Source organism: Drosophila grimshawi, unplaced genomic scaffold, assembly GCF_018153295.1.
Source record: "Drosophila grimshawi isolate 15287-2541.00 unplaced genomic scaffold, ASM1815329v1 contig_1367, whole genome shotgun sequence".
In the NCBI taxonomy this organism is placed as follows: Eukaryota; Metazoa; Arthropoda; class Insecta; order Diptera; family Drosophilidae; genus Drosophila; species Drosophila grimshawi.
In genome coordinates, this window is record NW_025062889.1 from 643726 (window position 1) to 668250 (window position 24525).

Genomic DNA, 24525 nt, shown 5'->3' on the forward strand with positions numbered 1-24525 from the left:
TTTGCAGGTGGTAGCATGTGCACGAACCCGTTACACATATTAGTTTGGTTGTTGCATTGGCTAATGCGCCATTATGCTAAAATGTACAGCATACTTTGAGGGGTCATTAATTCAACAAGGAATGGCTTTAACTCAGCCAAAGGATATGGCGCGATAGAATCACAAGGACGAACTGCATTTACGGATTATGGGATTATCTAAGAAGCCCTATGTACCATGAGTAAATTAAATCGTTTAGTGCTTTCAAATTTATTATTTAAGTTGAACAAAATATGTGGTATCTGTATAAGGATTATGTTTAGAAATCAAACGGATATATATAAGGTGGGCTAAACATTGGCATTTTGCTTGATCCAGGACCTCAAGGCGCCGACGTACGTGTACATGGCTGGGCGTCCCTTGGCGCCGCAACCAAATCCCCAGGAGACAACGCCAAACAGTTTGCCATCAACGGTCAACGGTCCACCCGAGTCACCCTGACAGGAGCTGACCTGCCCACTGGGATGTCCTGCACACACCATGCGATCCGTGAGTCCAGGTATATTCTGCGCATTGCAGAAGTCGCGACTCCACAGCTGCACCTGGGCGAACTTCAAGCGATTGGGCAACTGAAGGTTCTGATTGATTGCTCCGAAGCCGCTGATGGTCGCCATGGTGTCCGCCGCATAGTTGGCATCCGCATCCGCCAGCTGAATCGTTTGCACGCCACCACCCAACTGCACCGGGCTACTGAGCCGAATGAGCGACATGTCAAAGTCCTGGCTCTGTGGATTGTACTGCGGATGGATGATGAGCTGTGCAATGGCCATAGTCTGACCATTGCCCGCGCTCAGATCGTTGGTGCCCACAATCGCCTTCATCTGGCTGGCACTCTGTCCCCGGGTGCAATGGGCCGCCGTCACGATCATTGTGTCCGATATCAGAGAGCCACCACAATGATGACGTCCATTCAGCTGCAGCGACACCTGATGCGGAAACTGGCCAGGCGTTGCAAACTGGCCGCCAATGATGCGGGGCTCTTCCGCAGCCTGGACAAGATTGCCAGCGCCGATGGCGAGGATCAGCAACAGGAAGGGAGTGTTGTCTGCACACATTGCTGGAATTGAAGTTGAAGTTGGTTTGTGTTCGATGTGCGATTTTCCAGCTCTTTTATAGCCAGCGAGTCGTTGGAGCTGTTACTGAAGCTTATCTACCCAGCCCAGCGGGGGATTGGCTGACCCAATTCCATGTGCGAATTTCGTTTAATGACCCTGCAAAGGAGCCAAATGAAAAAAAGACTTAGACACATTATATACTTGACATAGTTTATAGCTTATTGCTATGTGAATAGCAATATCATTCAATGCTTCAACGCAGCTTAGATAAATCAGATGTTTAAATCAAAGCATAAGCAAAGATTCTGTTTCTGTATTATGTATATGACCAATAATCGGAAGGTTAATAAATATTGTAAATACATAAATCTCTCATAATAAAGTGTTAATTACACATCAAACAGAAATATAAGTAACAATTACTACATTACAACAATTATCAATAATTAGTAATAACAACAACAATTAGCAGCTGTACACACATTAGACGGAATTCAAAGCTGCCACTAATCCTACCTAACAATATATAATTTAAAGTGCAATATATAATTTAAACACATCAAACAGATCATTAGCAAATACTTACTTTACACACCTCACAATAGGCAATAATAACCATATTAATGATAGGGTATCTAAAAATTAATCAAAATCGCGTAAAAGGTTAACCTTATAGATCCAAGTAATAATTAAAGATTAAGCCTACAGAAAGATCAGCCTCACAAATCTAAAATACCATTGAGTGATTCACCTAATTCTAGTCAAACAATAAAAGATATTACGATATTTACCAACATATCAAATTGGCAAAGCAGTTTATGGCTTAATGGTGCTTAATCAGTGCCATACAGCGACGGGGGCTCGGCCTGACCTGATTACTCGCCACACTTGTTGGCCATAAAAGAATCAAGTTCACACAACAGTTGCTTGGCCTGGCCTAATGTATTTTGCGTTTGATAAGGCAACAGCAAAGGCGGCCTATTAACACACATAGTAAACGAACAACTCTTTAAATTTAATGGGAAGCATGGGTGTGATGGCCATTGCTGATCATCCAAACGTTCTTCCAGATTTCACGCTTGAACACGTTGCGATAGTTTTGACACGAGACCAAAAACTCGGGACCAAAAAGTGTCTGGGTAACAACATTCTCAGCGGCCAGATTGCGATTGGTGGCCGCATGGACAATAACCAACGGTGAATTGCTCTGAAAGTTACAAGATTTAAATAAGGATTAAGTTTAATGTTTACTAAATGTTGCTCAATTGATTTGGACTCACGGGCAAAGTTTCGCCCTCGCTCTCGAAGCGTTTGCACGGATCGACATGCATGCAATACCAGTTGGTGAATGCCGAGGGTATATCGCCATCGGGACACATGATTTTCTACAATTAAATATAGAGATAAATAAATATATAAATATAAATTAATATATATTTAACAATTACTCACACTGCGATGCACCAGACCCAAAGGTAAATTGATTTCGCCGTACTTTTGCGAGTTGAAGGTCGTATTGATGGATTGCGAGAGATTGTTTAGCTTGGGTGCACTGTAGACCAGGATGGGATCATCCGGAGACTCGACGCACTCCAAACGGAATCGCTGACCGTACTTGAGCTTCTCGCCGGTGCGATCGTGCTCATCCCCGCTGACAATGCGAAAGGAGTTGCGGATACAGGGACGCTCCGAGGGAGCCACAGTCAGCTCGCAATCCTCGTTGATTGTTTGGCTGGTGCGTATGGCGTGCTCGTTGATAACCACAGACAAAGCGGGATGCAACTCGGATGTGTCCATATCGAGTATATTCATATAGATGGGCATCAGCTGTACTGTGGCACCAACCATAATGTCGTGCTTGGGTGCAGCCAGTTGCACCTCCTTCTGGAAGTTGTCGAACAATTTGCGAGCCTTCTCCACAAGCAGCTCCCCGCGATCCCGCATCTTACGGAAACTAGCCATTTTCGCCTGTAAAAAGTATATATCTATATAAAGAGATAGTTAAAGATATTGTCACGATTTGACTTACCTCCTCGAGGCAGTTGTTTTCAAACCAGTTGCCAATACGCACATTGGGCCGATAGCGATTTGAGCCCGATTCAAAATTGGAAACGGAGCAAGGCATCCTTCGTTTTCTTTTGTGTTTTGTGTCTCCTTTTTTTGGAAAACAACGAATTACATAAAAAATTTGCTTACTTTTTGTATTATTTGAAATTGTTTCCGAGCTGTTGTTGCTTGGCAAATATGTTCACATCTGAAATGGGAGTCGTAGTAAAATTAGACAAAAGCCACAAAGCTGGGCGTGATGGAGTATATTTGTTAAATGTTACAAGTATATAATATTCTAACAACTTTGTAGATTATCCAGATTATAACACAAATACAGCTGGCACTTAAATTGTTAAGTAGATAATCAACGAGGTTCTCAAACCGGAATCGGAATCAAAGCACACATTTCGAACTGGGTTAAGTCTCCCATATACCAAAACTGATAATGATATGATATCATGGATATCAAATCGATATGATATGATTATTTCTTCTAGCTTTTATACAGTTAAATAAAAAGACGGACATGGCTAGCTCGACTCGACAGTTCTTTTTCTTGCGTAATGCCAGAAACGAACCCTTTGCAACCGAGTATAATCACTGATGATTGAGGATTGAACTGTTGCACATCAGTAAAGGAGAGCCAGAAGTTGCACTGGACATGTTTGATTATTCAAATGCGGCAATGTTTGCAATGATTCATGCTTAAACATAAGCATTGCATACTTTTGGCTGGCTTTTGAAATTAGCTCAACATTGCGTATGCGTAATGTGTGATTTATGAATGACACGCTCGAAATATATTTGATATGATTAATTGTGTATATCTTTAATTATACTTATATCTATATTTCAGCAAGTATCTTATTTGTAATGACTGTACTGAAAAGAATTGAGCAAAGCAACTGCTGATGGCACTGTTCACATAAAGATTGTGTGATCAGCCTGAAATGAAATTGTTTAGAAATGTCGAAAATGCAAATAACAACAACGGGTGATTCAGGATGAGGGGAGGGTTATTGTTGAGTATCAACCGTTGACTGTTGTCTGCTGTCTGGCTAGATATTATTCACCAGATAAGTATATATTGTATAGTATACTAATTGGTATATATACTCGCTCTGATGGCACACTTTGTGTGTGGGGCTTTTATTGTTATCCCCTCTCTTCGCTATCTGGCTATTTGACTATCTGGCTAACTGGCACGCACGGCGTGCACTTCACGTGAACGTGATCGGCTAAATCGGCCGATCCACAACACGTTCCTTATCAACTATCAACTAACAGCTATCAACGCCTGTGGGCCAGACTGAAACGAGTATCAGTTAAGAGTTGACAGGGCCCGACATTTATGACTGGAGTAGTGCTTTATGGCAAATGACATATTTGCCTGGTCATTATGCCAATATTAGACTGTCATCAACCTCATAGCTACACTCAGAAAACTAGAAAGCGTTCCTTGTTCTTAGAAATAATTTCTAGACAAAAGAAAACAAATTGTAGTAAATTAAAAGGAATACCAAAATTATATTGCTTATATTATTTCTTTTAATATTTTCTATTATTAAGCAATACATTTCTAAAAGGCAAAAATGGAAACCCTCAAGTACTCTCAGAAATATTCATTCTCATTAATAAGATTCATTAGGCTTAGCGCCAAAAGTATGACAAATTAATCAATTTTTTGACTGTATTACCCATTATCCGTTATCAGTTATCAGTTACTAATTATCAGCTATTACTGAAACTGCAGTATTGTGCACAGTGCAGAGCACTGATTTATTTCAATTAGTTTGCACTCTACACATTTATGGCAATCATAATTTGCACTTTATCGAATGCAGTTGATGCATTTGACTAAGCAGTCTCATAATTCATTCACAATCTAATGCTAACAATTGGCATTTGTATTGTGTAAGCACAGAAAACCAAGCACCTTGAGAAGTTTTGCAATTGAATGGGTAAAAATGGCTAAAAATCAAGCATTAAATTTAATAAACGACTGGTTCTTAAGCACCCACTCAGATGATAGGTGGAGGCACTCAAAATTATATTGTAATCTATTCTGCTTAATGGGAATACTGCACTGCGCCATGGAAATTCTGTTTACTGGTCTATGCTGATATTAAATAATATATATAAACATACTAATATAATGCTCCCTTATCAGAACAGAGCAGAGCAGAGCAGAGCAGACATCACCCACATTGAAACAATTGCGTCAAGCGACAGGCCTCACTTATGTATATATATATATATAAATATAGTATATACTACAGGTATAATATGTTCGATTAAATCGGCACTACAACCAATTGTGTAAAGTGTTTATTATTTATGGGCCTTTAAGAGGCCATCCTCAGGCTACGTGCGTAGTTAATATTTGTACCCGAATTGTGGCAGAGATTAAGATTTACGGCAGTCGCTTCATTAAAGCGAAAAGACGTCATCAAATCATCAAACAGCACAAATATGTGGCCCTTATCCGTCTAAGTCAATTAACTTATCGTCTATTGACACAAATAAACAAATATTCTGGGTCTTTTCGAGGAACATCTCCAATTCCATGGAATTTTGAAAAAGAACAAACACAACTCTCCTGTATGTGCTGAATCTTAAATTTAAATTTTATAGCATTCTTTGGAAAAGTACAGAAATCGTAATCTCAAATTTAAACTCAAATAAACAGCAAACTACTACCAAAAACAATCAAACAGTTCTTAAACTGTTTAATTAATAAGAAAACAAACAAATGTATATTTGAAGCATTTTAAATGTAAGCTCGAAACAATATTAATTATTACCAGACGAATATTCTGTAAAAATATGGCAATAATACAGTAATAATAGATCTATATCTACGTCGCGTCGATGGCATGCACAAGGGTCTAGCGTAAATTAAATCGAAAAAATAAATAATTAATACCTGTGATTATCCCCGGCGATAGTGTCCAATTTGATTTAGTTAAGTTAATGCATGATATACTCAGCTTAGCTGAAGCACAGGCACCGCCACCGGCAGCAAATCTAATTGGCTTCTTTGTTATTTGCCAATTGTATAACGGCACTTCAACTTGTCAAATAATCGCAACGATAAGCATCGAGAGCGGATTGTTGCCTGGCCCAAAATGGTCGGCAGCAGCAGATTGTCGGTTAGAGTTGAGCAATAAAATAATATCATGTGACACTCCATTCATAAAGGCTAAAATCAAGGGTTAAATTGTTCCAAGTTCGCTACTGCTTTTATAGTGGTGCCGAAATCACTTTAATATCGCCTTTTATTAACAACTACCAAGATTCGCCCAATGCCAAACAACGGTCAGTTAATTTAGCTTGCAAGTTTTTTTTTGTATTTTTTCTTATCTGGCCACGAATACTAGATGCCAAAGGTGTCGTATTTTACGGTTCAGGGCTCAATAAACATGTGTAATTTGCATATCAGAAAAGAGGATGACTGCAAAATTAAATGCGTAAATGAATTGTTAACAGACTTAATTGTCAATAATGAAAAAAAAAATATACTTAAGACTTGTTTAACCTTAACTTCATCACAGCACTCTCACGATTCCCGCACACAGCTCTCCGCTGTACAAGAGCTGCTCAGCAACTGCAGGCAGGCAGGCAGTCTCCAGTCGATCTTCAGCAAAAGCTCGAGCAAAGAACAAGAGAGGGAGAGAGAGATAGAGAGAGCGATTTGAGAGAGGATATTAATTGCACTTTTGAGCTTGGCCTGCGCTTATTGAGAGCACCAAACGTGTTAAGCTTCAGTTGTTTTTATAACCTGAACACTCGTTGAAATTTGGTAATAGGGGTATAATGATTTTGTGCAAAGGTATGTAAACAGGCAAGGTTCTCCGAACCTTATGGGGTCGAGTCGATACTGCCGTGTCCCTTTTTATGATGTCTCTTTTTCATCAAGATCGGATAAGAGACATCCACGTTATAGTCGAAAATGTGTTCTTATAATGATCTTATTTTAACAGCAGTAGCATATTAGGGTATATCGTAGTCGAGCGGCATCGACTACAGCATTCTTACTGTTATTGCTCTCATCTTTTTCCCTCTTAAGCTGAGACATGTGCACAACGAAAGCAGAGCACAAAACAAAACATGATGAGTGATGCTCACGTGCAAGAAGGAGCTGCAGCAGTAGCAGTGAGACTGAGACAACGACAGAGACAGTAAAATTTCATCTGTTTTATCGGCTGCGGCCTGTTGTTGTGTTGCTGTAAGCAGCAATTGCCGCAGGCAATAAAAACATCATTAATTGTTTATAACGTGGCCCATAAACGTTTCGCATTATCACCTAAAACCCGGCTGGCTATCACACACGACGCGCGCTCGGCTTTCGCTCGGCTATGTGCGGATGAATCAGGCAAAAGCGTTGTCGTGTTTTTATTTTATTTTGATAACCTGCCTCCCACTGGCGCCTCAGTTTCGGTTCAATGCGAATGAAAAAACAATAAAAAACAGAAAACAGAAACTGAAACAGAATTATAAAAACGTTCAATTAGCTCAGGTAGTAAGTCATTACAGCGCCAGACCTCGACAGAGCAGCAGTAGCAGCAGCAGCAGCAAAGCTCCCAAAACGGAGCCGGCAAATAAGAAAGTTACTCGTGGTGAAAATCGATCGCGAAAAAAATATAAAAAAAAATCAAATTTGGAATACCCAGCTCGTGAGTGTCTTCTTATAACTCTACAAAAACAACAACAACTCAAGTCTTATTATCAAGACAACAAATTAAACTTCAAAAATGCAAATTCCTTAAAAAGTTGGTTTTCAATCGCATTTCAATTGTATTTCTTACTCACTTCGCTCTCTGTTTTTGTCCGCACGTTCGCAAAAAGTGGAAGCAAAATAAATAAATAAATAAAATAACAGCTGACGACAGCTGTTGATAAAATAGTTTATTTATTTTTAAATAGTTTAGCTTGAGGTGAGTGAGTTGCCTAAGTTAAGGCTCACCTTAAACCAAATTAGTTTATCTTATGCAAACAAAAAAACCGCTTTGCAAATGCTAATTAACATGGCCAGCTGGCAAACTCTCTCTATCTGAAAGCTCTCTCGCAGTTGGAGCCTCTCCTCTCTCGCGGGGAACTCATCCTTAACTCCTCATTAGAATGATTATCGAATAAAGTGTTAATCGATATCAGTTAGAAGTGTTGCAGACTGCAAAAGCTTTGGTTCACAGTGTCTCAAGTGCAAAAATGCGCTGCCAGCTTTTCAATGTGAGTGAGTGCAGTGGGGCGCATAGAATGTTAACAAGTCGATAGTCGATAAGCTAATCAAATCCGCACACTGCAAAGTCAAACACAATTTTTTTATTCCCACTGTACAAACGCATAGAAAGATTGTACTCGTACAATCAACACTCGACAATGGGGAGCAGCATCGAGAGCCACTCGGCCGAAACGAATGTGTGTTGCTCTTGTCTCCCTCTCTCCCTCTCTCTCTCTCTCTGTCTCTCGCAGCTGGACTTGAACTTCAAATGTAGCGTCATCTGTGAAAAGGTTGGAAAAAAAATATATCGCTTGCAATTAACGTGTGAAAAAATGCAAATAAATTGCGAGAATTGAAATACAAAATAGAAATACAAAATGCGGCAATGACTTAAGATAAGAAACAATTGCTACACGTGAAATGTTGTCTTTTTTTATCGTAGAGCAAGCACATTTGGAAATTTTTGGCGAGTATTGCCATAAATGGCTAACGGTTATTGACAGTCTGACGTTCGCATGACGAACTTGACGCAGCAGAAATTAGCAAAAATAAAAAAAACAGAAAAGTGGAGGGCCTGCTTATGAGGCTGTAATAAACTTGGCTATAACTTTTTTATAATTAAGCAAGCAAAACAACAATAACACGCATTTAACTTATATAAGCCAAGACTTTATGGCCAAAAAAACACATGGGAAATATTCGTGGAAGAGTTTCTTCTTTCTTTTCTTATTTTCTTCCTTCAAACTTGTAGCAAGAAGAGTGTAAGAATTAGTATATTAGAATTATAATGAGTGTATAGAAAAGCACGTGCGTTCATAATTGTTGGCTTGGAAATGCTGGAGTTTAATCATCCGGTCGAAATATGATTTGATAATCTGAAGCACGAGTACGTCAATACGATTCCGGGCAACAGATAAGTGCTCATAATTTACGGGTACTTGATAGGCCCACAAAACTGGCCTTGGCAACCTGACTTATTTCTATAGAAAATTATTGGGAAATATTTTGTTGAAGACTCTGGCAGCGTGTCTATAAATCTGCCAATGCCAATATTCGAATATTGGCATTCGCATTTGATCAACAGCAGCAATCACTCAATATCAAAATCGAAATCATAAAAATTTATAATAGTGTCCCCCTCTCCGGTCGCCTCCCACTTCCACCATCCCTATCTGGCAAAACACTTGAGTTGCCTGGGGGCACGCGCTCTATCTTAGCCAAGTTGTACTGTTTACCCAATTGGCCCAATAAATGTGATTAAACAATATTTATTTAATACACCTTAGCCAAATGGCTGGTGTTCAATAAATTTCGAAATGTGTTTTTAAATGAACATTTAGGTTTAACACCAAACTGACCATAAAATGAATTTATCACCTGCACCGCCTTAGTGGCCATAAGTATTGACTTGTAGAAAAACTGTTGCAATTGCCCTTTATTGCAATTCTTGGCAATGCAATTTAACAACTCATTTTCAATTTGCATTTCTATTTCCAGTCCTAAATATTCCATAAACTGGTCTCTGATGCATATCAAGGGCTCAGTTAATGTCTTTGTTGTCTGTTTGTTGAGTTTTTTTTTCTACATGAGGAGGAGACCAGCTGGCTCATAATAATCACTTGCCACTCTCGAAAAAACACCTCAACTAAACTGTTAAACGTTAATTGATTAACGCCTTTTTTTCGAAATGAGTTTTGTGTGCAAGTTAATAATAGTTGATAGATAGTTGCTTTGGTTGCTCAAAAGCTGGTGGCAATTAACAACACAGTTTATGATTAAGCAAGTTTCACCTTAATTTAAAGTTAAATTTCATATTCGAAAGTGATAATTGTCTCATTATAAAAGAGACAAGAAATAGTCATATGTGTAAATAAAGTGAATTGAGTCAGGTGAGCTAATTTTTGGCTCAGGCATTTCTCTTAAACGAACATTTACAGTAGCCAATTTTATTAGTCCAAATAGAACCATATCGAAAAAGATCGTATTCAATTTGGCAGCAATTAGCCGGAACTGGAACGAAAAACACAATTCGTTGGTTTAACACTGTGTCGAAAATAATTTATCTGCAACTTTTAGTTTAGCTTTTGGCAGTTTTCGTTCTATAATGGAACATCTCTGATTCGCAAGGTGATCTTAACCAGCCGATCAACATCTTCAGCCGCAAACGTGACACAAAATACGCCAAATCATTCAATTTGACTCAATTTTCACAGTTTAGTGAGATCAACTGTAGAAACGTGCAAAAAATATGCATAATCATTCAAATCGACATTTATTTTTACAATTTATCTAACACCAAATTCGAAAATGCGCTAATTGTAAAAGTCGATAACTATTTTTTATTTTTTTTTTTAAGAAAAAATGCGCCCAAGAAATAAAGCGGAATTTCAAATAAAATCAATAATTCAATTTTATAAATCGAAGATAAGCTTTTGTTGTTTACGTAAATCATCTACCCATTAGCTGCAAAATAGTTTATAATTAAATAAAATATTCTCAGAACTCCGATGGAAAAAAACAACACCCACAATGAGGTAAACAAAAAACTGATCAGGTTTCACAGTCGGTGACTTAAAAATAAAAACACACACACACATAATACAAAACAAAAACTTCAGTTTCAACTCAGCTTCATTTGTTTTGCGATACTTTCTAAAAAACACTTATTGAAATTCCAATCGCGAGTTTTTTGAGAGACTCCCAAATAAATATAAAAAATATATAAAAAGTATTTCAGCAGAATTAGACTCAAACAGCATTTCAATCATAATTATTATGTGCAAAATCTTAACCAGTTTTTATTTGGTTTTGTTTTGTTTTGCTTGTTGGATTTTGGGCAACAAACAAAAGAAATGCTTTGTAATTGACAACAAATTACATCATCATCAACACCGCAGAGCCCAAATGTAATTCGAAAGTTAGAAATAAAATGCAAAACAAGTCGCGACTTGGGGATTCCCTGTAGCCAAGCCTTTAAGCTGTCATGAATCGCACACATTGTAGTTATTATTTTATTGCCACTCTTCATTAACTTTATGTCAAGTAATATTTCTATCAACTATCGGCGAATAATATATTTTTGTTGTGGCTTTTATGGCTCTGTCGATCTGAGATTGTTGTTAACATTATATGAAAGATTTATCTTCAAAATTGTGACTGTTATTGCTATTGTTAATCGATTTTTATCGATATTTGCAAAAGGGAGGAATGGATAAGAGATATAAAAAATGATCTACTTGTGGTAAACGAGAAATAAAAAATATTTACTAGAATTATAGATACATATATCGATATACAATCTTGTTTTCCTTCAAATTGTGCTTTTTCTTGCTATGAATAATCGATTTTTATGCCATATACCTTCTTCTGCCTGTCACAAACATTTGCTCAACTACCATAATACCCACGCTCACCAATTTGTAAAAGAGTTCCGGGGTACAAACAGCAGAGCTAATGAGTTTAAAGTATTTAAATGTGTTTGTGTGAATGCAAAAGAGAGCCGCTTGAATTGAGTGTGAGACAAATTAAAGCTGTGTCGTACAACAAGTAATTATGTAAATTTGTAGTCTAGTTAATCAACTCATTCTCGCCAAACAAATATTGATACAGTTGACAGACGCGCAATGCCAACAAACCAGCTAAGAAATCATATGCGAAACTGTACCCCAAAATCAGCCGTGACTATTAACGTAGATGAATTCAATGCAGCCATAATCATTGACGCCCACACATTTCAATTTTGGCAACTCATCGGCCAATATATATATATATATGTAGAAGGAAATATTCATTATGTTATCGTTATAGAAACGTGCATGCAAAGTTAAAACTCGTGAGGGGAAAAAAAACGTTTACCTGATCAATTATTAAGGCCAATGATAATTTCGATAATATTGCTAAATTTATCCTGCTAATTTGCTGTGTTTGCTCTGAATCTTACAGATATCGGCCGAGCTGTGTGTGGATCGGACAGATCTGCATATATATATGTATATATTTAAATATATATATCACCCGAGATCGAGTCAACAACTCAATTCAAACAGCACATCATAAATTAAACGTGCAAACAACAGTCTCAGACTCAGACTGTCTCAGTCTCAGTCTCGGTCTCAGTCGCTGCCTCTGCCTCTGCCCTCAGTCTCAGCCACGGTTGCAGTCTCTGTCTCTGTCTCTGTCACCGTCTCCGTCTCCGATCTCAGTCTCCGGTCTCATTCTCCGGTCTCATTCTCCGGTCTCCGGTGTCTGCTTATTTAAAGGCAACGCGTCTTGCCGTTAATCGTTCAGAACCTTTTAAGCTGCGAACGCGAGTGAAACACGAACGAGCAGCTAATTTAACCACAGCAATAACAAAAATAAACAAAAAAAATATATATAAATAAATAAATTTAAAAAAAAGAACAATAACAATACGGGTCGGAAATGTCTTAAAAAACCGCCAAGCGACGTGCTTTGAGCCCCAGACTTAATAGTTTGGCTATTTCCATAATTTCTTGCGCAATTTTCACTCCGCTTTACGACTTGATTCTTATGCAATTCAATTAACAACAAACAAAAAAAAGACTGTAAACTAAATTATTGTAAATTATTAACAAAACAAAAAACACACACAAAATGTCCGCATCAAAGGAGGCAATTTGCGAGAAGGAGGTCGAGAAGCCGCAATTGGGTAAGTTTACTTCAACTGGACATCAATGTGCAAATGTCTCAGTCATAAATTAAGATTAGTCATTATCTAAAGTATTTTAAGACCTGTCGACTACTATTATATACAGTTATATGTGCTGATAGTGCGGTTGGTGTATATTCACTTTTGATTATAATCCAAGCAATTCAAACAGCTGTCAAAGCTGAAAAATACATAAATATTGAAGAAGAAAAAAAACAACAAAGAATCAAGATTTTCAAAATATATTCAACAGCTTAATGTGACTTATTAAAATCTACATAAAACAAAATGATTTTAATAATTATTAATTTGGCTAAAATCAGTCTAAAGTTATAAATGATGGCGAAATAAATTTGTGCAACCAAAAACCAAATATTTGATTAGTACAGTAATTGTTTTCAGTGTAAATCCTAGATTACTTCGTCAGCAAAGCTCATCCATAATGTAAATGGAATATTAGTTTAGTAAGAAAAAGCCCCTTTCTTAATTTATTCCAAGTCGTGCAACAAGGTTATTATCTATTTATTTTTTTTTGTTATATAAACTAAGTGGATAATTGTGATGGACATTTTAATGAATAGAATAGTTAGATAAGCTGTCGTAATTCGAGGAACTCTGCTGTGTCATAAACCTCTCTATCTCTCTCAATATATATATATATATATATCTTTCTCTATCTTTCGCAATTTTTGCAAGAGTCGGAAATCTCAAATGACATCTGAAATTACAACATATAAAAATAAAAACGGAATTTGGCGCACTTGGCGCTGATTCAATTAGGCGTAGCTTCTACTTCCACAAATTCCACTTGATTTAAATAATACGGATCAACAAATTCTCGGGGCGACCTTTTCAGGCGCTTTTACGGTTTTATGATTCCCCCGAAACGGAAGTTGTTTGTTATGTGCGATGTCTCGAATATTGTTTTCATTGACATCAGCAAAATACTTTAAATAAATATAATAAAAAAAAGAGAGACGCTTTTGTTGTTGTCGCCAACGCGTGAGCCAAATTCGCAATTAATGCGAGTCGGGGAAGATGAGGGGCGGAGGGGGGAAGACGTTAGTGTCAGGTAACCGAAACGGTACCCAAAAAAAAAAAAAAAACTGGATACGTGAATAGTTTATTGACACAAAATTCGCAGCAGAAAGAGAAAAAACAACACAGCTGTTTTTGCAGCTGTTTTATGGTCGCTCTGCCGTTTGTTTTCCTAGTCGAGATTGAAGCTCGGCGACATCTCTTGACACAGTTCATGGAGCCCAGTTCCTTGCTTTGCTTTCTTGGCCAGAGCAGTTCAAACCGGTTGCCGGCGAAAAAATACAAAACACAAAACACGAAAATACAGCCAAAATGTGCAAACGTGTTTATACCTCAACATGCAAATGAGTAATTTAGTAACAACAATAACAATAACAATAACAATAACAGAAACTAGTTTTCACAGTCAAACTCGATGCTTGCAACTTGATACTGGCTTTCGTTACAATCGTACAAGTGTTAAGGTCAAGAACAGTTGAGGAAATCCACAATTTGCAATCAGAGTGTGCCGAGCAACCTTCGCATTCTATTCCGATCTGATCTCAAGACTCAAACCGAGTGCAGTTTTTCACTTTCATTTGCAAGACCCAACCGTTAACAGGGTGCGCCAAAGTTGGCCAATAGGCAGGCAAATGCAATTTGAGCGAGTATGCAAATTATTGAACTCAAGATACCCTATATAGATAAATACATATTGGAGGTTGTATTTGATGTTCTTTATATTCTTTATAGAAAACTAAAGTAAGTAGTTTACTTATCAGGTATAGTCATTAGTAGATCATTAAGGGGATATAGAAACCTATACAGATCATTTGTTATTTAAAGGTATAAAATAAAGGCGTAAATATCTTATTATTCTGTTTCCACTTATAACGGGGACTCCCAATAGAAACCTGACCTTCTATACTCTATACAGATATTAGGTAACTAACTTACGAAGCGTCTCATCTGGTTTAGGTGATGATTCTATACCCCATACATATATCAGCTTATAGATCAAGTTTGATATCTTCTCACTTTTCATATATTAGATAGAACGTAAAGGGGATTCCCTGTAGAAAACTAACGTTCTATACCCTATAAAATTATTAGCTTGCATATCAAGTGTATTCTTTTATCATTTATAGAACTATACAAATATTAGCTCACATTAAAGGTCTGTTCTCTCTCACTTATGAATTACACAAGAGTTCAAGATATTATATATACCTTATATTCCCAATTATATTCTCAATTACGAAATAAGTAGAAGATAAATGGGATTCGCTGTAGAAAGTAAGTGTTCTATTTTAGGTGAGGTACTTATTAAACATTTTCAGTGAACATTTGTGTATTCAGATGTTTGTCAATATATAAGGTATGCTCTATTTATGTACATGATATTTGTAGATCTGTAGAGAGCTGATACCCTATAGAAAACTAACCTGTCAAGAATATTCTGTTATCATTGTCAGCAAATACATAAATAATAATAATGCCCAAAATACTTTCCACAAATGTATATGCCCCTTTTCTGCAACTTCTACAGGGCATATTCGAATGTACTTGATTCGTACAGAATTTTGTTCCTTGGCAATTTGACAAATATTCGATAAATGTTGCAAGCATTTGTGGCCCCGACACTGGCACTGCGATTTTCGTGTCTGATTTTGATCAATTTGTTTTTTGGCATGTCAACATTTGCCATTAGTTGAATAATCATATTAACCTGTCTATTAAAAATATATATATACGGTTCAGGGTATGTAAATGTGCGATATTTGCGATATGGCAAAGTGCGCGTTATTTTTCACACGCTGCTTTTTCGCTTTCACCCAGACAAATGATGAGTCGTACATAATGTCGCCATATATTCTTACAATATAATGCAATTTACAGTTGAGTTCAATTAGAAAATTGCCATCAAGCGAATACAAAGTGAGTTTGACTCGAGCCGAGCTGAGTCTTCTCTTTAAGTGTTCACTTAAAAAAAGTAATGCCTGACAAAATGATTACATTTTATTCAATGGCTGTAATCTGGTATTGTTCACATTTCGTAATCAAATTACTCATGTTCGACTAAAGTGCGCATGTTATTTTTATGGACAAATTTATATATAGAATACTTAAATACAGTTTGTCAGCTGTGTTCAAAAAAATAAAACAAAGCACGAAATTGAATGAAACTGATTCTGATTGAATTTGGAAGGAGGGAGAGAGGGGGCGGACGGGATGAGGTGGATGAGGGTGACTGATATCAATAGACATTAGAACAATTTAATTATGACCCAAACGGAAACAATTGAAACAACTAAAGCTATGAGCGGAGACAATAAGCAAATACAAACGTGACGGATAAGTCAAGCGCGCACACACACACACACATACGTATTACGTATGACATCATTCAACGTTCTGTTAACCAACCACAACGTTAACGCTTTGAGTTCAGTTCAGGTAAATTGTACGGCCTTCTTTAGAATTTGCACAACATATATAAAAATAAATATAATATTTTATTTGCCCAACTCTTTTGCACCTCTCAATGCCTCAGCAAAGAATCTCTGCTTGACGCAACCACTTTTAATCAGTAAATCCCCCGCAATAAGTTCTTAAAACAATACGACTTATAGAAAACATAACAAACAAACAAAAAAACAATTACATTTATTTATTACACTTGTAGGTGAAAAAGTAATCAACACATTCCATTGAAACGACACTAAATACGCACACATTAATTAGCTGAGAAAAATCAATAATAATAATCATAATAACCCGCCAATAATCATATATATGATAAAGAAATATAGAACATGAATTAACCCATTTAGTATTTGAGCCGTATTATTCTTCATATGACTACAAGCAAACAATGCACGTAATGAGCAATTTTTAAATGGGTTGACTAAAAATATTTCCGGTATTTATTATTATTAAAACAACTAGAAATAAATTGCAATTGCTATTGTGACATGAGGTATACATTTTGCCTTAAATTGTTAACATATCGAAACGAAACAGATAATCTTGAAGCTACCACATTACGTGATCATCTACGTAAACTAACCGTAACGTAATTGTGCGGCCCTTTAATTTATGGGCTTTTTTTTAGCGTACACCCCAAAAGCACGCAACATTTTATTTAGCTAGCACACAAACCACATAACGTCAAAAGCTTTGCGCGCTTTTTCTAAAGCTTGCTTTTGAGAGCCAATATGCGTCACGTGCTGCTGTCCTCTAATGACAGTTATTAATTATAGTTGCAATTGTTCGTTTTTTATGTTTAGCATGAATTGTTAATGAAACGGAAATATAACAAATGCAGCTGCTATTTTTTGTATCTATCTCTCTTTTGTTCTCTTCAATGTATTTTTGACTAATTGCTCAACACGCTTGACTGTACCAGCCAGACAAAAAATTTCCATTTGAGGTTTTGCCAAAAAATAACGCAAAAAAAAGGAAAAAAAAAAAAACAAAATAGATGTTTTAACACGCGATGCGCTGCGCGTGTTGAGGTTTCTCCCCCTCCCTCTCTCTCTCTGTCTCTTTCGCTCTTCCTTTAGTTCTTTGCCTCTCTGCTCGCATAATAATAACAATTGCCGGCGTTTCTAATGTGTATGCAAAACATCTTATATCTACGTCAGCCAGCTCTAGATTCTAGAATGTCGCTGAGTAGCTTGTTAGTCAGTCGATTTGAGCGGCTCTCTTGCTTTCTTCGCTCCCTCTCGAAACTTGTACGACTGTCGCGAGCCGAGCCGAGCCGATTGTCAGCCGAGAAACACGTGCAAAGCACAACGAATGCCAACAACGTTTGCTCGTCTGACGTCGCCTGAGGCCGACTCGAGACTTTACTAGCGACATGTGGTTTATGACTGTATATATGTGTGTGTATGTGTGTATTTATGTTTGTGTGCATGTGTTCATGTGACTCTGAATCGTGCTTTGTTTTTGAACTAGCAGTGAGTAAACTGACTTTGTCATGGGGTAGGTTAGTTTAAGGAAAGCGCACATATTTAAAAAGCTTTGTGTGATAATTGTGATTTACTAACAAGATAAAGAAATGTATGCTTATAAGTAATGTGTAAATGAACTGGATAAAATGAACAATTTCTTAATCAAAACTTTAACGAGTACCAACTATAAGTTCATGTAGGGTATTGACAAGTCTTTACACTCACCATTCGTCTACCTTTTTGTACGTTTACAGCATGCCAGACTTTTAGCATTTTGCACTTTTCACCAAATTAGCGAGCAACCGACAATGCAATGCAAATGCGATTTATTAATGCCTAATTGAAGATTATAATACGAAGGTAGAGAGAGGGATGGGGAGAGCGGTGTGGGGGTTGGCATGCTGAGGTACACTTAGCAGCACTTAGCGACCATCCCCCACCCTCTCATAGAATGATACCCAAATGGCGCCTGGCTTCTCAGATTTCTATGGTTTCGAACATTTTTCTCGTTAATTTTTTGCTGTTTGGACTCGAAAGTCTGACGGCGCATTTGGCAAATTATATTTATTTCTTCGATTTTTTGCAAAATTAATTTTAAAGTCATGAGATGTTTTTAAGTGATTACGTCTAGTTGCTATAGATAGAACCGTTTATAGACTATATATTTGTATGTGTGTGTATATAGAGTATGGCGCTGCAATTGACATCAATCAAATTGTGTTTAAACACAGCTGATGATTCAATTTTCGCGGCTGCCTTTGACCAACAGAACCAAACAGTTCATGTAATCGTGAGAGAGAGAGAGAGGGAGATTGAGAGTGCTCTCTCTCTTTCTCTCTCTCTGCCGCTCTCTCTGTCTCTCAGTGTTGAGCGTTAAGAATTATACATATAGCTAGATACGCGCAACAGTTGTCGCTCAGTTGCCACAGAGGCGCCCCATCAGGCAACAGCTAAAAGCAAACAAAATATATCCCATATAGACCCAGACCCAGACCGAGACCCAATTGGACTTGGATACCGGACGCAAGTCAGTCGCATTAAAATCGTCGTTTGCAACGCAAGCTAAACTCGCTACAGATATATGTGCACATATATATATATACATATATAAAAGCCCAACTGTAATATCTTGATCCGCGACATGTTCTGGCCCGGCCCACCGCACAGATAGACAATGAAATGGTTTAAACGTGTGCGCAAAAAGTCCAAGTGAAAACAAAAAAAGACATCCACAAAAATACACAGCATAAAAAGTAAAGAGAGCATCGAATCTCTTCTTCTCTGCTGTCGCGAACTTGTTTCGAATTTAACGTAGATTTACTTTAATTTATCAAACAAAAATAATAAAAAAAAGCAGACATTCAAAATGCCCTTTCGACGCAGCAAACTAAATCATCGCCATCGGGATGGACACGTTCTCGTCTGGGATCAAAACCAACACAGAACCGGCACAAAGTGTAAGAGATTTGTAAACTATAGAGTATTTGAGTAGTTGTGTTAGATTTAATTAGAAATATATAGAATAATACTTTATTTGCTTATTCTCTTTCTAAATGTGAAGTAAAGGAATAGTTTGTGTTAGCTAATGAGAGTTCAATATGTGTTATATTATTTGGTTTAAGTGATACATTCAGAGAGATCCATTTAGGAATATTATTTAATTACCTTGCTGAATGTGGAGTATGGCAATAGTTTGTAATAAATGCTGACAGATCCATATTACTATTTTGTATTAATTAGTACCTTTCCATCTGTATAGTATATGAATAGTTTGTGTGATAAATGCTAAGAGACCCATATATGCTATTCTATATTATTTAATTAATTCCCTTTCTAACCGTAGAGTGTAGGTACAGTTTGTAATCGAACTTTTCAATAATATGGCGTGAAAGAAGTTGCAAAGCAAAGCATAAGCAAAAATATGTTCATATTCTATTAGTTAATTTCTACAATATTTTTTAAGAGAAAGCACTGATTTCTTCCCTCCAATGGCAATCGGCCATCTTTCGTTCAGCAGACGATGCGTATGTGTAATATTTTTAGCTGCCCGTTTCCTGAGTAACGAGAACCAGTTGTGGCATGCTTACGCACGACATACACGTGCTGTTGTCCACAGCTACAACAACCGCAGCACAACGATTGTGCAACATGTGCGCAAGAGAGGGGAGAGGGAGAGAGAGGGCGAGAGGGAGACTAAGATCGCGCGATTTAACGCTGTGTGCGCACACACAAAAAAAAATAGCAAACTTATACAATATATTTTTTTCTTGTTTTTGTTTTTTTTTTTGAGTCAGCAGTTTTGTAGCTCGATTTCAGCTGTGGCTTTTCCGCAGCGTTTTTTGTGTGTAAAAATGTTGGTGAAAAATGTCCAAACAGAACATTTCGAAAGTTAAGCAAAAAATTTGACGGTCTGTTGAGTTAAATGGTTGCAGGTTTTTCTGTTATTGTTTTTTTTTTTTTGTTTTTGAGGTTCAAATTCCAAACGAAAGGCAGCGAGTTATTTATGCCCAGAACCCATTTTATTTGGGAAGAAGGGTATAATGAATTTAAGCGGAAGTACGTAACAGACAGAAGAAAGCAGCTCTGAAACCGTAAGGTATATCTGTATATATATTCTTGATCTCTATCAAGAAACTCTTCTCAGAGACTATAAGAGCTTGAATTCAAGTTCTCGTATATTATATATTGACATTTAAACGATAACTTCACCCATTTAGTAAATATCGATAATAATCGATTTCCGTTAACACATTGTACAGACATACGTTTTCATTCATATTGCATAACTATTTGAAAGTTTCTAAAAGCTGACTTCAGCGTATCTCTCAGACAATAGCATTCTTGCTTGCTTCGAGTACAGTTACAGTTGCAGATTCCCAGACTAGAATTAAGTCGAATAAACTTGACCACTTTGTTAACAAATAGCTCAGTTTGAGCACACCTTTAAGTGGTAGTTGTCACGATAGTTTTTATGACTCGGCTCCAAATAAGCTTCAGACTTTCCGCACCCAAAAGACATTAAATATCACGTGTTGCTCGCACGGGCACAAAACTTGTCGCATGACTCGGCAATATCAACAAACAACTATTTTTTTGTTTTTTTTTGTTGTGCTCATATATGCAAAAAATAAAAAAGAAAGAGCAACAACAAAAACATTGGCTTATTACGACTCTAATGGGTATGCCTCGAAATAGATTCGAAGCGAGACGAGCAGCAATGATTTCATAGCTAGAAACGTGCGGCAATTGAGTCACTTAATATATTATATGCTGCATACTATATATATATATACATGTATAATCTTATCTCATCTGCGAGCTTAACATGCAACTGAATAAGCCGTTAGAGACACTGCGACACTTATTCACTGGCTTATCATATATCTTATATCTTATAACTGTGACCTCGTTTCACACTGAATCTTATATATATATACATATATGAGTATTTGTATCTTTTTGGCTAGTTTAGTCATTTCCGTTTTGAGACCTTGTCGCAAATGAATGCGGACAGATTTTGCAGATGTAATTAAAAGATGATCCAATTGTGCAGCTCTCTCTCTCTCTCTCTCTCTCTCTTTCACTCTATCTCTCTCTCTCTCTCTCTCTCTCTCTCTCTCTCTCTCGCTCTCTCTCTGTAATGTGTATTACATATGAGTAACGTCTCTTTCTCTCTCTTTTTTTATTCAGGTTGGGCTACCACCCGCTACTTTGTCACATTCATGCTCTTTCTGGGCATGGCCAACGCCTACGTGATGCGCACAAATATGTCCGTTGCAATTGTGGCAATGGTCAATCATACGGCAATTCAACACGGCGAAGAAATCTTGGACGATGAATGCGGCGATCGTGAACTCGAAGTGGTAAGTATTCAAAGTAAAACACTCGTGAATACAATCAGTTGCAGGTCTATTTCTTTATGTGTGCATTAATATTGAATCAACCCGCTTTGAATTCCATTTACAGGACAACGGTGAGGATGGCGAGTTTGCTTGGAATTCCAGTTTGCAGGGCTACATTCTGTCCTCGTTCTTCTATGGCTATGTGATCACCCAGATTCCTTTTGGCATCTTGGCCAAGAAATATGGCGCTATGCGTTTCCTTGGCTGGGGCATGCTGGTCAATTCAGTGTTTGCCTTCCTGGTGCCTGTGGCAGCTCGCGAGGGTGGCGTCTATGGTTTGTGTGCCGTTCGCTTCATTCAGGGTCTTGGCGAGGGTCCCATTGTGCCCTGCACGCATGCCTTGCTCGCCAAATGGGTGCCGCCCAATGAACGATCTCGAATGGGTGCCGCTGTCTATGCTGGCGCTCAGTTTGGCACAATTATCTCGATGCCGTTGTCGGGTCTGCTGGCAGAATATGGCTTCTCCGGCGGCTGGCCGTCGATCTTCTATGTGTTTGGAGTCGTTGGTACGCTGTGGTCCATCGCCTTCCTCATTCTGGTCTTTGAGGATCCCTCGACGCATCCGCGCATCGATGAGCGCGAGAAGCGATACATTAACGACTCCCTCTGGGGTACGGATGTCATCAAGGTGAGCAATCATTCGAATTTCTTCACTTATGCGGGGAGCATGAACAGTATTCGGAAAACAGTAAACTAAAGCTCTTCCCTCTTTCTCATTCTTTGCCACGCTTCAGAGTCCTCCGATTCCGTTCAAGGCTATAATGAAATCGCTGCCCTTCTACGCGATTCTGTTCGCACACATGGGTCACAACTATGGCTACGAGACACTGATGACGGAACTGCCCACGTACATGAAGCAGGTGTTGCGCTTCTCCCTGAAATCGAATGGAATGCTGAGTGCGTTGCCCTATTTGGCCATGTGGCTCTTCTCGATGTTCATCTCGGTGGTGGCTGATTGGATGATTAGCTCAAAGCGTTTCTCGCTGACGGCGACGAGAAAGATAATCAACAGTATTGGCCAATATGGACCTGGCCTTGCGCTGATAGCCGCCTCGTATACGGGCTGTGATCGTGCATTGACCTTGGCCATACTCACAGTCGGTGTTGGCCTAAATGGCGGCATCTATTCGGGCTTTAAGATCAATCATTTGGACTTGACGCCACGCTTCGCCGGCTTCCTGATGGCCATCACGAATTGCTCGGCTAATTTGGCGGGTCTCCTGGCGCCCATTGCAGCCGGCAATTTGATCAATAATAAGGTAAGCACTGAAGTAAAAAAAATGCCTATTTTTGTACCGATTTTCAAATTGTTTTTCGTTTTATTTAGCCCACAATGGGTCAGTGGCAGATAGTGTTCTTCATTGCCGCCTTCGTGTACATCATTTGCGGCACGTTCTACAACATCTTCGGCTCCGGCGTGCGACAGTTCTGGGACAATCCCGAGAATGATGAGCAGAAGCCGAGTCTGGAGCCGGCGGGCAGCAGCAGTAATCAGGACGCAAGGCTGAGCAATGGCAACACGGGGCCGTTGGCCATAACTGCCAGCGAGTCCTAGACAGTAATAGCCTAGTTATCATTACCCTACACTACACACAACTAGTTATAAGTCTTTGTTTTAGTGCATTATTAGTTTACGCGAAAAGTTGTTATTAGCTCATTAGCATTGCCCGGCAGACACAAAAAAACTTTATTTAAAAAAAGACAATAAAACTCCATTAAAAATAAAAACAATTTAAGAATCGGTCACATTTTGTAAAATTTTTGGCAGTGCCTGCAGCAGGGTATTCAATTGTCTACCATTTAAAATGCGTAGTTTTCCATTGTGATAGCAAAAAGAGTTTAGTTTTTGTTTTTCTTTACATAATGTCAATTCACACTTGAAGTGCATTAAGAAATAACATTGTTACAATTAATTACGTATATATTATTAATATTTCTATAATATTTCTATACACATATATATTTATTATGTCTGTGTGTGTATTTGCAAACAATTCAACGTACAAGCAAAAGACACTAAAAAAAAATAAAAAAATAAAAACGTTTGCAAAATAAAATTTATAACTGCTAAATGCCAACCTTGAATGACTTTTTATGACTCGAGTCAAATACGAGTATTTAACCAGAAACAGTTGTAGTTTTTTATTGAGTTGTTGGGTGAGTCGGAGCTTGCCTGTTTTTTATCTTCTTGGGGGCATTATCTTAAGGAATAAATAAATGAAATCGAAATTGATTTACTCGCAGAGTTTTAATGTGTGAATATTATCAACAAGCCATTTAAGTGTAGAATGCTCTAGTCGAGAGAGCCCGAATCGAAGATACTCTGCTTTTAAATATATAAAATGCTTGCCAATTGTAGTTTGTTCAATATGAAAATATATATTGGTTATCAAAATGGGCGTTTCTTATTCGATTTTAATGAAAGTTTTACAATTGATCAGTCAATATGCATTTTTTAATATGAAAATCAAGCCAGAATCATATTTTCAACTTCGAATGTAGTTTTCATTTAGAGTTCAAACCATTCATAGAAATATACTACTTTCCAAAATCGGTTGAGTTTTGATAAAGCAATGGCATTGGCAAGTTTTAAGCTGTTCCCAAGTTGATTTGTTGC

General features: G+C 37.7%; 3 protein-coding genes across 4 annotated transcripts; 1 reads left to right on the forward strand and 2 right to left on the reverse strand.

Annotated features, from left to right (window-relative positions):
- Positions 1 to 243: 243 nt before the first annotated feature.
- Positions 244 to 1947, reverse strand: LOC6569051 (trypsin-1). The gene is made up of 2 exons (XM_001995265.3): positions 1886 to 1947; positions 244 to 1250 (listed from the first exon to the last, which is right to left on the reverse strand). Exon 2 carries the CDS (start codon positions 1092 to 1094, stop codon positions 330 to 332), a length of 765 nt encoding a protein of 254 aa, XP_001995301.1. The 5' UTR covers positions 1095 to 1250; positions 1886 to 1947; the 3' UTR covers positions 244 to 329.
- Positions 1948 to 2017: 70 nt separating this feature from the next.
- On the reverse strand, positions 2018 to 6753 carry LOC6569050 (cilia- and flagella-associated protein 161). Its single transcript, XM_001995264.3, has 6 exons — positions 6682 to 6753; positions 6070 to 6597; positions 3124 to 3348; positions 2547 to 3062; positions 2375 to 2479; positions 2018 to 2301 (listed from the first exon to the last, which is right to left on the reverse strand). Exons 3-6 carry the CDS (start codon positions 3217 to 3219, stop codon positions 2110 to 2112), a joined length of 909 nt encoding a protein of 302 aa, XP_001995300.1. The 5' UTR covers positions 3220 to 3348; positions 6070 to 6597; positions 6682 to 6753; the 3' UTR covers positions 2018 to 2109.
- A 919-nt stretch (positions 6754 to 7672) lies between these two features.
- Positions 7673 to 23979, forward strand: LOC6569119 (putative inorganic phosphate cotransporter). Of its 2 annotated transcripts, XM_001995263.2 has the most exons (6): positions 7673 to 7819; positions 12307 to 13033; positions 21697 to 21869; positions 21973 to 22536; positions 22643 to 23167; positions 23236 to 23979. In XM_001995263.2, the coding sequence occupies exons 2-6, from the start codon at positions 12979 to 12981 to the stop codon at positions 23461 to 23463; spliced, it is 1545 nt and encodes a 514-aa protein (XP_001995299.1). In that variant the 5' UTR covers positions 7673 to 7819; positions 12307 to 12978; the 3' UTR covers positions 23464 to 23979. The 2 variants fall into 2 exon arrangements, with proteins under 2 accessions (XP_001995299.1, XP_032596814.1); XM_032740923.1 differs by lacking the exons at positions 7673 to 7819; positions 12307 to 13033 and adding an exon at positions 18982 to 19463 and having other exon boundaries at positions 23236 to 23975.
- Positions 23980 to 24525: the final 546 nt, after the last annotated feature.

Coding starts and splice junctions, on each gene's coding strand:
- LOC6569051 (XM_001995265.3), bottom strand. CDS start 1,094: ATGTGTGCAGACAACACTCCCTTCCTGTTGCTGATCCTCGCCATCGGC.
- LOC6569050 (XM_001995264.3), bottom strand. CDS start 3,219: ATGCCTTGCTCCGTTTCCAATTTTGAATCGGGCTCAAATCGCTATCGG. Junction 3,063..3,123: donor AAAACAACTGCCTCGAGGAG/GTAAGTCAAATC, acceptor TACTTTTTACAG/GCGAAAATGGCTAGTTTCCG. Junction 2,480..2,546: donor TGGGTCTGGTGCATCGCAGT/GTGAGTAATTGT, acceptor ATTTAATTGTAG/AAAATCATGTGTCCCGATGG.
- LOC6569119 (XM_032740923.1), top strand. CDS start 19,373: ATGCCCTTTCGACGCAGCAAACTAAATCATCGCCATCGGGATGGACAC. Junction 22,537..22,642: donor GGGGTACGGATGTCATCAAG/GTGAGCAATCAT, acceptor GCCACGCTTCAG/AGTCCTCCGATTCCGTTCAA. Junction 23,168..23,235: donor GCAATTTGATCAATAATAAG/GTAAGCACTGAA, acceptor CGTTTTATTTAG/CCCACAATGGGTCAGTGGCA.